The sequence below is a fragment of the Myotis davidii genome, unplaced genomic scaffold (assembly GCF_000327345.1).
Source record: "Myotis davidii unplaced genomic scaffold, ASM32734v1 scaffold187, whole genome shotgun sequence".
Lineage (NCBI taxonomy): Eukaryota > Metazoa > Chordata > Mammalia > Chiroptera > Vespertilionidae > Myotis > Myotis davidii.
The window spans coordinates 3,772,215-3,788,099 of record NW_006383018.1 but is presented as its reverse complement, the minus strand read 5'-3'; the positions used below and the strand labels follow the sequence as shown (position 1 = coordinate 3,788,099).

The 15,885-nt window shown below is 41.8% G+C and overlaps 1 protein-coding gene across 2 annotated transcripts in view; it reads left to right on the top strand.

Moving 5' to 3' along the window:
- Positions 1–8,408: 8,408 nt before the first annotated feature.
- The window catches only part of FAM133B (family with sequence similarity 133 member B), a 19,856-nt gene continuing 12,379 nt past the window's right edge, over positions 8,409–15,885 (top strand). The window contains exons 1-5 of one of the 2 annotated variants that reach the window (XM_006779206.2): positions 8,492–8,723; positions 11,070–11,170; positions 13,076–13,173; positions 14,975–15,053; positions 15,684–15,758. In XM_006779206.2, the coding sequence (XP_006779269.1) occupies positions 8,507–8,723; positions 11,070–11,170; positions 13,076–13,173; positions 14,975–15,053; positions 15,684–15,758 (570 nt within the window). In that variant the 5' untranslated portion in view covers positions 8,492–8,506. Of the gene's footprint in view, positions 8,724–11,069; positions 11,171–13,075; positions 13,174–14,974; positions 15,054–15,683; positions 15,759–15,885 lie in introns of both variants that reach the window. The other variant, XM_015558312.1, reaches the window with a different exon arrangement.

The following is a 15,885-nucleotide window of genomic DNA, read 5'->3' as shown; positions in this document are numbered from 1 at the left end:
GTGTTAAGAAAAGCACAGTATCGGTGCCCGTAGATGGCAGCTTAGAACTAGAGGGTCTTGCAGGATTATCATTTCTGAGATGTGTGAACTGTAGTCGTGTTTCTGCATCCCCATAGGGCCTTAACGTAAGAAAACGTTCTTCTAGGTTTCAGCACGGATGTCACACCCAGTGTGCTTTTTTTTTTTATCTTTTTTGTTTACTTAGACTAGGAACTGTTCTAAGAGTAGAAAACATCTTAATTTGGACATTTGCTTTGTTGGTTTCTGTGTTTGAAATCACGGTTCTGGAGGTGTAGAGACTGTGCATGTGCATGTCAGATACTAATCTAGGCTGTGTGAGCCAGCCCAGGAGAGCTAATGCTCACCCATCCCTGCATCTCCTCCTCCCTCCCTCTGAGGTGTTCCCTGCCCTCATCCTGGCCAGTCCATGTGGTGCTCTCCATCCTCCTCTGCTGTCCTTTGGGCGTCAGGGACATGATGAGAGATACTGTCAGCATCACGGGGGTGCTCAGGCTTGGCCGCCGCCCTTACCGGACTCTAAGCTGGCCACAGTCATCAAGAGAAGGCCCCTGGTGCTGGGCACAGAGTGTGCTCACAAAACCAACCCCAAATGCCCTCTAGCATCTTTGTATATACCTTGATTTTTAAGCCAAGTCATTCTCCAGAGCATTCAGTTTGGGCTGTGATACAAAGAGAAAAACTAACCAAGAATACAAACCACATTTCAGGCTGCTGTTTTCTGTCCATTTACAGGCTATCCTTTTACTGTATTTCTTCATACTTGAAACTCATTCCGCTATTTTAATATCAGGGTACAGACTTATAAGGGTGCATGTTTCTTAAAGGTGCAAAATTACTCTCATTCCGTTTGCTCGTGTTTCAGCAGGTCAGAGAAGCAGTGTGGAAATTTACTGTCTGGAACATAGTCTTACAAGAATGTTGGCAGATGGCTTGATGTTAGATAAGGCTCTGCTCTTTTCTCTGTACACAAGGTTGAGAGTTACCACACTGGCCTGGCAGGTTCAGCTGGGTACCCTTCCTCACAGGCTACATAAACCCTGTGCTCTCCAAAAGTGGGGGAGGGGTGTGTGCCGCTCTCTGAAAGCAGGGAATCTCCCTACATATCAGGATCATTTACCTTTAAAGAAAAACGGCCTCCGGTGGAGACAGGAACAGAATGGGGAGGACTGTCTCACTCTAGTGACCATCCCTCCTTTCCATAAAGAAAACCCTCCTGAGGAGGGAAAAAAAAAAAAAAGTAAGAAAGCTTATCTGTAAAGTTATCCTCTTCATAGTACCCTGAGCTGAATAATCTTGCTTCCTTCCTATAGGTAAATGAAAATGCAGGTCAGTTGATCTAGACCTGAAGAAGAAAATAAAAACATAGGTGTTTGTATAGATGAAATATGCAAGCCAATGGCCACCAAAACTTACATTAAATACCCCATCACCAGCCATCTGTTTTTAAAAGCTCAAGTAAAGAATGTTTTATGACCCCGGGTTTCTGAGGTCAGAGGTAGCCATTCTAGCATGCGCCTTACTCTTAAGAATTACTTGGAGAGAGAACTGCCAGTAGTGAACACTGCAGTGGCGAAGGTAACATGTCAGAAAATTCAGAGGGTTGCAGATCAATAATCCTTTGGAAACTGGATGTCTTACTGGGTGCTAGAATGCAATTTTGGGTATTTATTTTCAGATAATGGAAAATTTATTGTTCGTTAAGAATTGGTGTTGAAATGTCATTGTTTTCTCTTATACACAAGCTCCATGGAAGCAAAAAAATGCTTTGTATACTTGTCATGCTTTCTGTATTTCTTACAAGAAGATTGGTAGCAAATAAAAATAATAAAAACAGCGATTTAAACAGCTTTCTTGGAGATGTGTTACTATCCTATTTTTTATTATAATGTAAGATGAATATAATCGCAGTCAGTAAAGTAACATTTAATAAAATAAGTTTAAGGAGAGTATGTTTTAAACTTCAAAGAGACTCCTTTTCAGGCTTCAAATGTTTCTAAAAAGTAAATAGCAGTTCCTTGTGCTTAGAGCTTCAGTCACAGCTATTTAATAAGCTCTTATGAGTTGACGGTGCTAAGCACTGAAGAACTGAAAATGAGTGAGGCATGGGCAGGCCTTTCTGACGTTTACAAAGGGAATCTGTGGAAAGGTCTGTGTGACCAATTGCTGATGACCTGGAGATGAGCCAAAAGTTTGCATCAGAAGTGACGTTTGAGTGGACTCGAAACAAGTTCATTTTGCCAGCCCAACAAGGAAAAATACTTCCCGTTTGCAGAGGCATGCAGCTCTGAAAGAGCAGGCAGCAAGACTACAGAGGCCACACCTGGAGCAGTAACTTTCAGACACCTGGGTCATAACCTATAGAAAAAATAGAATCTAACCGTACATATACAAACACGGACATGTATCAGAAACTTGTATTTCACAAAATGATGCGATGTGTCCCACACACGTTCTGTTTTATTATCCTCCACTCTGAAAACACTGGTGGCAAACCACCAAACTGATTTCATAACCCCACTAAGAGGCCATGACTTAATATTGGAAAACAGTTAGTCAAGGGGTGTAGGGGGAGCTATATGAAGGAGTCAGGAAGTGATGTCATGAAGGGCTCAATATACCATATAAAGGAGTTTGGAACCACCGAAGGATTTGGGAGGGGGATAATATTTGTTAATGTTGGCCCATTTTTATTCCACCCCTTATATACTAGATGCAGAGTGACAGACCAAGCAGTACCTCGATACACACAACAAAGCCAACATGGGGTCATAGCTGCTGCCTCTTACATGTTCCCCTTTGTGTGTGCAATACCAGGTATTTGTAAATTAGTCCATCAGAGTTCCCTGGGAATTCTCTCGTTAGGACTTGCCTCAGTTATTTTTAACAGGCCCTAAGTTGTGTCTAGATTTTTAAAACTACATGAACTATTCAGGAGGGATAATAAAAGGAGTCAAGAATTTGATCTTTATTACAAAAATTCAGTTTGTAATTTAGTCAGTCGTAGTTATACTAATACGTGTTTACAAACCATAGGTATGTACAACCAGATTAGACTGGACCATTGTTTTCAAAGCAGTGTACAGAAAGCTCCTCCAGTCAGTCATCTCTGGTTATCTCTGCTCTACTCACATAGAACCTCATTTATTGACAGCCTTTGCCACTGATTCTGCCCTTAGTGGTATACTTCCTTGTTCTCTAGGGAAGAACTGGTGGATGGGCCCCAGGAGGCCATGCTTGTTCTGCAAATGCCACTTTTCCTGGACCATGTCAGTCTCTTACACATCTGGAAGTTCAAGTCAGGGTGACCACATTTCTCCCTGTGGCATGCAGAGGATCGTGAGGTGCCTGTCTGTGGAGAGAAGGACGTATAGAGACTGAATCCAGCCAACCTTCTGGTGCCTCTTCCCTGGGCTCGGAAATGCCCCATATCCTTAGAATAAAGTCTGCTCCAGATTTTATTTTTTCTTTCAATGTCTGTAGCCCAAGTAAGTTTCTGTTAATTGTGGCAAACATCCTAATACAGCTTCCTCCTCCATTCTATCTGCACGGCAGCATGGGGCCCCTGCTCTGCACTGTAACTTAAAGCTAGTGAAAAGCTAAGTTAAAAAATTGTGTACTGCCCTAACCGGTTTGGCTCGGTGGATAGAGCGTCGGCCTGCGGACTCCATGGTCCCAGGTTCGATTCCGGTCAAGGGCATGTACCTTGGTTGCGGGCACATCCCCAGTAGGGGGTGTGCAGGAGGCAGCTAATTAGTGTTTCTCATCGATGTTTCCAACTCTCTATCCCTCTCCCTTCCTCTCTGTAAAAAGTCAATAAAATATTTTTTAAAAAAATTGTGTACTTATTTCAGTGTAGATAAGAACAAAAAAAATAGTAGAGCCTGCACTTTTCAAATTGGGGTTCCCAGAAACCTGGGGTATACAAGGGAGGGTACAAAGCTAGATAAACAAGGTCTACCTTCCTCAATACTCAATTTTTTTAAAAAACATATTTATTGGTTTCAGAGAGGAAGGGAGAAGGCGAGAGAGATAGAAACATCAATGATGAGAGAGAATCATTGATCGGCTGCCTCCTGCACACCCCCACTGGGGATTGAGCCCGCAACCCTTGGCCAGAATCGAACCTGGGACCCTTCAGTCCGCAGGCCGATGCTCTATCCACTGAGCCAAGCCGGCTAGGGCAATACTCAATTTTACTTAAAAGAAAAGAAAAATGTTTCTTATTAAAGATGCTCTTTATAAAATACATTTTTAAAAAGGTGTAGAATAGAATGCAACATTCAAATTTTTAAAATAATATAGCCAACTTCAAAGACATTTTATGATTTTAATAGCTACACAGGACTATGCCACCAGATCCCCTTGACACAATTCACTCTCCTGTGGAAAATTTTGAGAAGTACTGTATCAGCCAGGAGGAGGCAGCACTTGGAATGGGGCCCATTGTTCTGAATGCTATGCCTCCTGTGGTCTCTAGGATTCCTCATTGGAAAATGACATCTGTGTGAACAGCGTATGCAGAAACCTGCTAAGGAAAGTCAATTTACTTATATTCACTGAGCATCTACCACTGGCCTCCACTCTCAAAGAGCATCTGATAGGCAGAAATGTTAAGAGAAGCATTGGTTCAATGGTGATGGTTAATGATAATAGACCCTTGTTGGTGATACAGTTAGTCAGCTGTGGGTGCAGCAAAAATGGCACTCTCTAGAGGAGAAGGGTGTTCAGTAAACCCAAGGGCCAGGCGTTCTGGAACATTCCATACAAACTATCTTATTTCATCCAGTCATTCTTATCAACTTCAAGTGAGAAGTAAATGGTGTGGTAGGTTCTGGAAGAAGATTGCATATCACATGTAAGAAAGTAATACAATTGCATACTTTAGGTTCTAGAAGTGCTTGGAACAGAGTAGAAGTTCAATTTGTGTTGAATGAATAAGTGAATGAGTTTCCAGTGACCAATTTATATGTAACTGTCAATATAAAATGATTACATGCTCACCATAAAGTACTTAAAGAACACAAAAACTACAAAGAAAAAAAAGTATTTCTTAAAATGCCACCTTGTAGATAAAATAATTTCTAACGCTTTGACAAGTTTTGGATACCAAGCTTTACATAGATACATGCAAGTTATGGAACTATAATTTTACTCTTGGAGACAAGCTGTCCAACCCACTCAATACTAGTAAATTGTGCTCTGGGGATTATTTGTTTGTTACTTTACATCATATCCTGGATAACTTGTCATTTCAATGACTACATATCTGTATCACCATCTGTTATGGCTGTATAGTATCCCATTGTATAAATGTACTATAATTTACATAGCCAATCCTCTATTAGTAGGTATTTCTCCCCACTCTATTCCCACTTTTCACTGTATGAAACAATGCTTCCATGAGTAGTACTGCACATGCATCTGTTTGTATGTGTCGGCAGTTTGATTTAAGTCATCTAATCACTGGAAACTTGTTTACTCGTTCATTCAACCACAAGTCAAAGAATGCCTGGGGCCACAGAGGCCAAAAGAAACAGGGAGAGCCTTCACTGGGATCACGGCCCTGTGGACACCTTGATCTTGGACTTCAAGGCTCCAGAACTGTGAGGAAATAAATTTCTGTTGCTTAAGCCACCTGGTGTGTGGTACATTGTTGTGGCAGCTCTAGCAAAATAATACAGTAATTCAATGGGGAAAGGACAATCTTTTCAACAAATGGTTCTGGAGAAATTGGATATCTATTTGGGGGGAAACTGAACCTTGATCCTTACCTCATAAGAAGAAAACATAAAAGGAAATCTTGTGACTTTGGGTTAAGCAAAAAAATTTTTAGAGAAGACACAAATGGGAAATATTGATAAATGGCACTTCATCAAATTTAAAACTTAGGCTCTTTGAAAGACATTCTTAAGAAAATAAAAAGGCAAACCACCAATTGGGAGAAAAAGATTGCAAAACATTCTGGCAAAGGATTAGTATTCAGAAAAATAATCTACTTTTTTAAATGGGAAAAAAGATTTGAAATGACACTTTACCAAAGAAGAATATTAAAAAAAAAAAAACAAAAAAGAACCTAAAAGATGAACAACTGCATTAGTCATTAGGGAAATATAAATTAAAAACCACAATGAGGTATCCCTACACACCTACTAGAATGGCTAAAATGTTTAGATTAGGGAACACCAAGTATTAATAAATATGTGAAACAACTAAAAATCTCAGTAATGCAAAATGACATAGCCATTTTGCTGGGGGTTAAAGTTAAACATATACTTATAATTCAATATTCTACAGCTTAATGTATTTACAATTCAATGTAAATATATTCTAGGTATTTAACTTGAAAGAAATGGTAACATACACAGGAACACCTATTTATGAATGTTCATAGCAGCTTTATTCATAATAGGCAAAAAAAAATCCAAATGTCCATCAAAAAGTCAATGAATATGCAAAATGTTATTTATAAATACAGGGAACAGCTGTTGATGTAAACAACATGAATGAATCTGAAAAGTATTGTGAAAGACATCAGACACAAAAGGCTACCTCCTATTTGATTCCTCTTACATGAAACTCTAGAGAAAGCAAAACACAAATCTGGAGTTTCCAGGGGCGAGAAGACAGGGAAGGGAATTAATTAAAAAGAAATACAAGGGAATTTTTTATAAAAAATGAAAATTTTCTATGTCTTGATTGTAATGGTGATTACATGACTGTATACATTTGTCAAAACGCATCAAACTGTACATTTTAAACTGGTAAATTTTATTATATGTAAACTACACTTCAGTAGAGTTATGTGTTTTTTAATTAAAGGCATTCTCTTTCAACACTAACAAAAGCCAACCTGAAATAAGAGGCCAAAGACTTTTATAGTTTGTGAGTCACCTCAGTAGGGATAGAACAAGGGGAGAATTATAGTGAAATTATTACACATTGATTCACTTAAAGCTCTCATGATTATCAGGAATTTTCCCTTCTGGGTCATTTTACTTGGTAATTTCCACTGCCTTTGTCCATTAATAGTACTGAACTAGGGTTTTATTACTTGCATTTCATAATTCAAAATCCTGGTTTTAAAAAATCCTCTTTATGTCTTGTACACTGGGAAATATACCTGTCAAGAGCACAAAGTAATCATGTTTACTGGTCAATGTTTTTTCTCAATGTAGGTAAAATTGCATCCAGAGGTTACATGATGAGTATGGAATCAGAGAAAGGGGAGTTGATTAGCTGAGCAATCTTTCATAAAATAAAATAAATCAGAAAAGAAGGAGATATGGTGAAAAATAAAAATCCCTATGCCCTGTCACCCTCAACCCACTAGTACTATTACGAAGCAACCAACACTAAAGGTTTATTGGGTAAACTTTTCAGAAAAATTTCTGGACATATTCAAGCATATATATGTAATAATTTGAACCATATGCAATTGCCATCCTTATAGGTTAGAGATTGCTGAATGTCAACAATTTCATATAGTTCAACCAATATTTATATTCTATTGTTAATGCACATGCTCTCATACTCTATATAGAGTTCTGCGCTTCTCTCTCTCAATATTGTAAAGTGGCCATTCTTCCATATCAACACATGCAGCTGTACATCACTTTCTAAATGCCTAGTTTGTTATTGTATGGTTTTACCATATTTTATTTAATTAGTTCCCTTGTGATGGGAATTTAACTTGTTTCCTGTCTTTTGCTCCCTTGGTTAATATAGTGGATGATGAAAATAGCTGTTGTCTTCAAATATTAAAGCGCTCTGCTTCCATCTCCAGTCTAGGGATGTGCCCACCCAAAGGACAGACACTTGGCTTTATGGATTGGGTTTCTGTGTCTCTAGCTATTGTTAACATTTTTTGATACTCACACAACAGCAATGAAAAGTATGTGAAAACCAGTCAACTATATTATTAAATTTGGATAAAGACCCCCAGTTCCGCTTTAATGTTAAAGATGCCATTTGAGTTAAAATCTTTGAATGTTCTTCAAGGTGAAAATCCCTCCCCCAGTCAATTAGTATTATTGTCACTATTTAAAACTTTGCCTTTCATCAATGCTCATGTTACTCCCTGTATTCAAAAAGCTTTGCCTGCAGAATAAATTAAAATGTCTTCCCTTGACAATCAAGGCCCTCGGCCTCCAGCTCCAATGTACCTTTCCAACCTTGTTTCCCCTCTACCAGACGTGGTCTGTGCTGCCACATCCCTTTTCCTTTCACTCAGGCCGTTCCCTCTGTTTGGAATGTCCTTCCCAATCAGATCCTCCGTGGGAATTCTGCCCACCTTCATAAGTTACCTGTAATGCCACTTCTCAACTCTCCTTCACCCCTCCAAAGCCAGTGTGAGTTTATAAGGAAAGCACATGCTTTCAAGTGTCTCACACCTGCGTCTGACAATGCAATGCCAAACGGAGGTGAGCTGTCTTGGTGAAGGCTGCTGCACAGAGAGCCTGTCCCCGGTGGGTGGTGAAGAAGTGGAATGGGTGACCGCCGGCGCTGGCCTCTCCTCCGCGCCGACAGGTGGCGCTGTGGCCAGACGCGGCCGTACGGTCCGCGCGGCGCCGCTCTCTGGGCGGGGCGGGGCATCGACAGAAGGTCCCGTGAGCGCCCGCTTCGGACGCTCCGCTGGCCTCGTCTCTCTCGGCGTCTCACGGTTCGCTCAGCCCGGCACCATGGGGAAGCGGGACAACCGGGTGGTGAGTATCTGGCGGGAGGAACAATGGGGCGACGTGGGGCCCGCGGCCGAAGAGCGGGCTCCCTCAGCCTTCCCGGCCGGGCCTGAGGATCGGTTGTGGCGCTGGGACCTGGAGCCTGGAGACCCAGCCTCCCCCACCCGCAGCCCCCACGCTGGTTCGGGACGCGCGTGCGCCGAGCTCGCTGTTGGCGCCTTCGGGGGCCCCCCTCACTCTTCCCTCCCTTTTTCCTCTCCCCTCTCGCCCCCCACTTTGCTCCACTACCCTCAGCCACGCCGCAGCCTTTCCAGTGCTCCCTGGCTCCCTGTCTGCTGTACTGGGGCCAGCAGTGCCCCTCCCCCCCCCCTTATTTTTAGAGCTGCAAGAGCTCAGGGAGACCGGTTCTCTCCGATAAGTCCGAGGTTCGTGGAGGCGCGGGGGCTCGCGCCCCACCGCATCCAGGTGGGATGGAGGCGCGGGGGCCTCCTACGCGGTCCCTGCGCCCTGGTTCTGGCGCAGGCGCGCTCCCGTTTGCAACACCGGGGTCGAGGCATGTGGCTGAGGGTCCGCCTCGCCCAGCGCTGCCTGGCACCTAGGAGGCCCCGGGCGGGACTGGATGGCGTGAAAATAGCTGGCTTTGGAGTCGGCTGGGAGTGTTGACTGTTTGGGATATCGGTTTTGATCCCGCGGGAGCTGGGTGACGCAATATCAGCTGCCTCTCTCTGAGCCTCAGTTTCCTCTTCTGTAACACATCAGTGATAACCCTCAACCTATCGTTGAGACCACGGAAGGGAAGACAGCCAGGCAAGTGCTTGGCATGGAAGTTGTTATTCTAGGAGGTGAGATAAAAAGAGGTACATAAATGGTAGGGTAGGAAATGACATCTGATGGAGGCTTGAGGCTCCGAGGGCATTCAAAAGAGAAGGTGCTCTTGCAGGTGGGGATGGGAAGAAGGCATTCTAGGTGGCTGCTCGGTGGCTTGGCTTGGAAAACCCAGGTTCTGCCGCCGATCGGATGGGCCGTGAACACAGAAGATGAGCAGTAAACGTGGGTGGCAGCCTTCCAGTTCCTAGGCTTGCTTATGCCGGGGTTTTGACCACTGAACACCAAAATAAAAAGATAGATGCAAATGAAAGTCAATGTACTAAATTGAATGGACTCGCTTTTTCTCAACGATTATTTCCTTTGCACGGTTGTTTTTTGGGGGGGCGGGGGGTGCTGAATGATCTTTGCTTGTATGAAATGATGACTTTTTCCGTCTTCAAAACGTTTGTTTTAATTTTATGTAGACTTCATAAATCAAAGGTGTCTTAGAAACAACCCTCGTGAGCGTTGAGTACAAGGTTGAAGCGTGTTCTTTTCTCCCGCTTCCCTGGCTGTGGGTCGGAGCTTGTATCCTGGGCCTCCTGGAGTGGAAGTGGTGTCTGCTGGACCATCCTTCAGGCTTGGAGTGTTGAGTGCTTGGGCTCTGTGATGTGCCTGGGCCTTGAATGTTTAGAATGTATCAGGCCTTGGGTCCGGGTTCATACGGAGGCCTGGGATGTTTTGTTTCACTCGGGATATGTTGGTTGGTACAAAGCATTCCTTTAAAGCATTTGGAAAATGTTCACAAGCGAGCTTCACTTACCGCAGGGCATTTTGATAACTCTGGTCTCTGCTTGTTTCTCTGCGTGGTGTCTTGGCGCAGAGTGTTCTGGTGACATTTGGTTTGCACTTCAAAGGTTGTTGGTATGTGAAAACATGAAAAGACACGGGTTGTCAAATTCAGTGTTCCGTTGTAATGGAGGAGGCGATGGAACTGTTTAAATTGGGACCAAAGCTTGGATCATCTGATACTTAGCCCAGTAATAATAATTCTTGAATTTGAATAACAAAATGAGAAGGGATTCTTAACATTTGCAACAGCATGGATGGACCTGGAGAGCATTATGCTAAGCGAAATAAGCCAGTCAGAGAAAGATAAATTATATGTAATACCTTAATAAAGAGAGAAAAAAAAAGAAGAAAAAACAAAATGAAAATATTGGCATTTTTCTTCTTACATTGATAAAATCATAGTTTTAAAGATGACACAATTGCTTTTTAAAGAACCATTAAATTGCCCTAACCGGTTTGGCTCAGTGGATAGAGCGTTGGCCTGCGGACTGAAGGGTCCCGGGTTCGATTCTGGTCAAGGGCATGTACCTTGGTTGCGGGCACATCCTCAGTGGGGAGTGTGCAGGAGGCAGCTGATCGGTGTTTCTCTCTCATCGATGTTTCTAGCTCTCTGTCTCTCTCCTTCCTCTCTGTGAAAAATCAATAAAATATATTTTTTAAAAAAGAACCATTAAATTTCAGTGGAAAAAAATTTTAATGGATTATATTTTACAGCAATTTTAGGTTCACAGCAAGATGGAGCAGAAAGTAGAGTTCCATATACTCCCTGTGCCAACATGTACACAGCCTCCCCCATTATCAACATCCTGCTCCAGGTACATTTGTTACAATTGATGAACTGACATGGACACACCATTTTTACCCAAAGTCCATAGCTACATTAGGGTTGCCTTTGATATTGAGCATTCTTTTATTTTTTAATATATTTTATTGATTTTTTTCCAGAGAGGAAGGGAGAGAGGATAGAGAGTTAGAAACATCGATGAGAGAGAAACATCGATCAACTGCCTCCTGCACACCCCCCACTGGCACTGTGCCCACAACCAAAGTACATGCCCTTGACCAGAATCCAATCTGGGACCTTTCAGTCTGCAGGCCGACTCTCTATCCACTGAGCCAAACCGGTTAGGGCGATATTGAGCATTCTTGAACAGAGGGTGTGTGTATGTGTTTTAATTGAACATTTTAATTCTCGAGATTTATAAAGGGCCCTTAAATTCATGATGGTCAGTCACTCTTTGTGCCCATTGTTTTCCAGAAGTTTCCTTCATGGGTTTTTGTGTGTTTTTTCTGTTACTTTGTTCTAAGTAGATGTCTCCTCTAGATAAAAATAGGTAATTAAAGTAACAAATGCAGTTCTGCACATTTTGTCCTTAATTTTACTGCATGCTCTTTCCAACCTGCCCACTTAAATTCCTATGAGCCCAGTTTGCCATCCTGAGTTTCAAAAACAGATTTTTTTTCTTTTACCCAAACTCATGCAGCAGTTTGGAGTCACAACCCTAATATATAAAAAGCCATGGGCCGTCAGGACTGAAACAACCGGACAGACAACCAAACAGCAGGTTGCGTGGGGCAACCAGACCAGCAGGGGGGTTAGTGAGGGACAACCAAACGACTGAACAGCAGGCTGCATGGGGCGACCAACCCCCTGATCGACCCTGCTCTGTGCGTGACAGGGTACAGAGCCCCAACCCCCTGATTGGCCCTGCTCTGTGAGTGACAGGGGGTGGCGTCGCAACCTCCCGGTCCGCCCTGCTCTGTGCATGACAGGGGGCGGCACCCCAACTCCCCAATCAGCCCTGCTCTGAGCCCAACCAGGGGCTGCACCTAGGGATTGGGCCTGCCCTCTGCCACTCGGGAGCAGGCCTAAGCCAGCAGGTCGTTATCTCCCGAGGGGTCCCAGACTGCGAGAGGGCACAGGCCGGGCTGAGGGACCCCGCCCCACGAGTGCACAAATTTTTGTGCACTGGGCCTCTAGTATATTAATAAAAGCATTTAAAGCAATTGAGTGATAGTGAGATGTTTCAAGAAATGACACAATTTCTTTATTTTAACTAATGCCTAACCACCCACCCCTTCATGTTGGTGTTCTTTTTCACACTGAAGTATAACAAGTGAAAAAGCTTTACCTTTGTAAAACAGTTACCTTTTTTGTTTTAAAAGTTTCTCGTGCTTAGGAAAAGTATTGTTTAAAGATTAAGAGCACAAACTGAGAAAGACAAATATCACATGATCTCACTTATTTGTAGAATCTAATGAACAGATGAATTGACCAACAAATAAGACCTGAAGCATGGAGGCATGGAACAGACTGACATACCTTGATGTGGAGTTGGGGAAACGAGAAGAGATAAACCAAAGAACCTATATACTAACAAATACCATTTGCTTTGATACCATTAATCCTTGCCTTAAATAAGAAACAGAATACTAGCCCTGCTGTTGTGGCTCAGGTGGTGGAGTGTCGTCCCATCAACTGAAAGTTTGCTTGATGAATTCCCCATCAGGGCACATACCTGAGTTGCAGGCTCAATCCCCAGTAGGGGGAATGTACGAGACTGCCAATTGGTGTTTTTCACATAGTTGTTTTCCTCTCTCTCCCTCTCTCCCTCTCCCTCTCCCTTTAAAATCAATAAAAACATTTTTTAAAAAATTAAGTGAGCTTTTGTATTTTTAATGGTTATTTTAATGAAGTAAATTTTTGTTCTTTCCTCAAGGCCTATATGAACCCAATAGCAATGGCCAGATCAAGGGGTCCAGTCCAGTCTTCAGGGCCAACAATCCAAGATTATCTGAATCGACCAAGGCCTACATGGTATTTGTGAAATAATTTACCTATTTATGAAATGTTCATATATGTTTAAGCGGTTATTGTTATAACTTTTATTGATTGCCAAGCAACTGCCAGATATGTAATTTTGAAGTAATATTTGATAGGTGTTTTTTAAATGTATGAAACACATGCATGAGTGTAAAGCAAACATTTGAGAACCCACCACCCAAAATAGCTAACACACTACCAGATAATCTTTTCACACCAATCTCTTCTCTATTCCTGAAAAATGAACTTAACCTTGCATTGTTCTTTTTAAAATGATAAATTTGAGTAAGCTCATCCTTCATTGATGTGTAACTAGGTGTTAGGATAATGTTAGGCCTTGTTTCTAGTTTTATCTGCTGGCTTTTCCCATTGTAAGATTTTTGCTTTAAATTGATGTTTTTTGCCCTGGTTGAGTGGCACTAATCTTTTGTAAATAACGGTCATAGCACTGGCCTTACTATTTTTAGTGTCTTCCTTATTATTAAATATCATATTCTTGAGGTAACACATGACAAGCTTGAGAGTTGTCAGTTTAGACTCCTAAGTGCCTCGGGGAGCTGGGCAACTATAGTTGAAAGTTGTGCTTGCATATATAAGGGGATCCTTCCTTTGACTTAAACAGGAAGTAAGCATGTCCATCTCTTACAGAATTCATGAGTGCTATTATTGACTGTTGCAGCATACCGGAAAACAAATTATCCCAAAACAAAATATATTTTGTCTTTAAAATTGGGGGTAAGGAATGAATTTAAAGAGGATTGTGCTCCATCAAGTATAACGTGTGTCAGAGGTCCCCAAGAAAACTCCAAGGTTGAGTAATTCGCTAGGACTCACAGGTAGTTGTGCTTGTGGGTAAGATTCATTACAATGAGGATACCCGCCACAGTCAGCAAAAGGAGAAGGCACGGGGGTGAAGTCTGAGGGAGACGGATGCAGCCTTCCAAGGCTTCCTCTCTTGTGCAGTTGCACAGGACGTGTGTGAATTCCCGTAGCAAGAGTTGTGATAACACATGTGAGATGTTGCCAACCAAGGGAGTTCATGGGGAGTCTGTGTGCCCAGGGTTTTAGTTGAGAACTGGCCAGCCTCTGCCTATCAGGTGCCAAAACTCCAGACTCCCAGAAGGAATGCAGGTGTTCAGCCTAAACTATAAAGTTTGTACAAACAGGCACAGTAAACCACTCTTACCAGGGAATGGCAAGGACCCACCTAAAATCCAAGTTCCTAGACACCAGCCAGAGCCAGTTGTGTAAGCAGACCTTTCTACAAATAAGCAGTCAGGTGTCTGTGCTCTCTTTTCTGCACATGGTGAGGTACATTATAAGATGGGTGATTTACTAATAGAAGGTAATGTTTCAGTCAAATAGACCTTAGCTCACTCTAATGCTGAAACTACAATAGCTTTGTGACACTAGGCAGATTTCTAAGCTGCCCCAGATTGCAGCTACAGTAATTTAATTCATCTTGAAGTAAAAGAATACTTTTTCTCATAGGATTGTTGTGAGGATTGAAGGAAAATATATTTAAAACAGTGCCTGTAACGTGTAGTACTCAAATGTCTTCTGTATTAAACTTTTATAATCCATGTTTAGAAAAGGAGTGATTAGTGTTATCTGTTAGGCTTTATTATGATAATTGATTCAGAAGGATGTGAACACAAATTCAAAGTGCATCAACACTGGAATGGAGGTTTAAAAGTTAGGATACTAAGGTAACTTTATGAAATTTTGTTTTATTTATAAGCATCCATCCCTAATTTGAATTGCTTAAAAACATTTGTATATTCTATTTTTTAAGGGAAGAAGTGAAAGAACAACTAGAAAAGAAAAAGAAAGGCTCCAAGGCATTGGCTGAATTTGAAGAAAAAATGAATGAGGTTTGTACCTTTAAAAAAAAATAGGCTAATGTTGTAAGAAGAATGAAATAATTTTTTAATAAATGAAGGGTTTTCTCCTACCTCTTTAGGTTAAGGGGGCTCTGTATTTCATAGGTGTTTTTGTTTTATTGAGTACAGGTTTGTGTATAAATGTATGACTGCGTTAAGAAAGAGAGGAAAATCATCTTACAGTAATTTAAATCATCTTGAAGTTTTCTAAATGTTCTGCCCCTTCTCTCCCTCATCCAAATCTTATCCTGAGATTTCCATGGTGATATTTGCTTGCTTTGATTACAAACACGGATCAGCATTTCAGCCACAGTATAGATTAATTTAATTTTTACTGTTTGGAAAAAAAATCTAACCATTTTTTTAGAAAAAAATCCTAGCCTCAGTAATACCTAGTCTCAATATACAGTGGAGAATTCCCATCTCTTAATGTCCTCTTAGAAAACAACTGGCAAAGGCTTGTTTGGTGATAGAGTAGAGGATTCCGGCACCTGGAGTATCTTTTGTAATTAGAGGCTGGATGGGTGAGAGGATTGAGAAAGGAAACAGTGGCTGTCTTACATATTAGATGTATTGTAAGGGGATAGATGTGCTCCAATGGTGTTTATAACCTTTTTGCAGAACTGGAAGAAAGAACTAGAAAAACACAGGGAGAAATTATTAAGTGGAAGTGAGAGCTCATCCAAAAAAAGACAGGTAAGACCATGTTTACTTTACTGCTATCCTTAATTTCACAGTTGGGCTTCCATAATACTGCTATGTACCATTATTAATAGACTAAAGCAGTGATGGCGAACCCATGACACACGTGTCAGAGGTGACC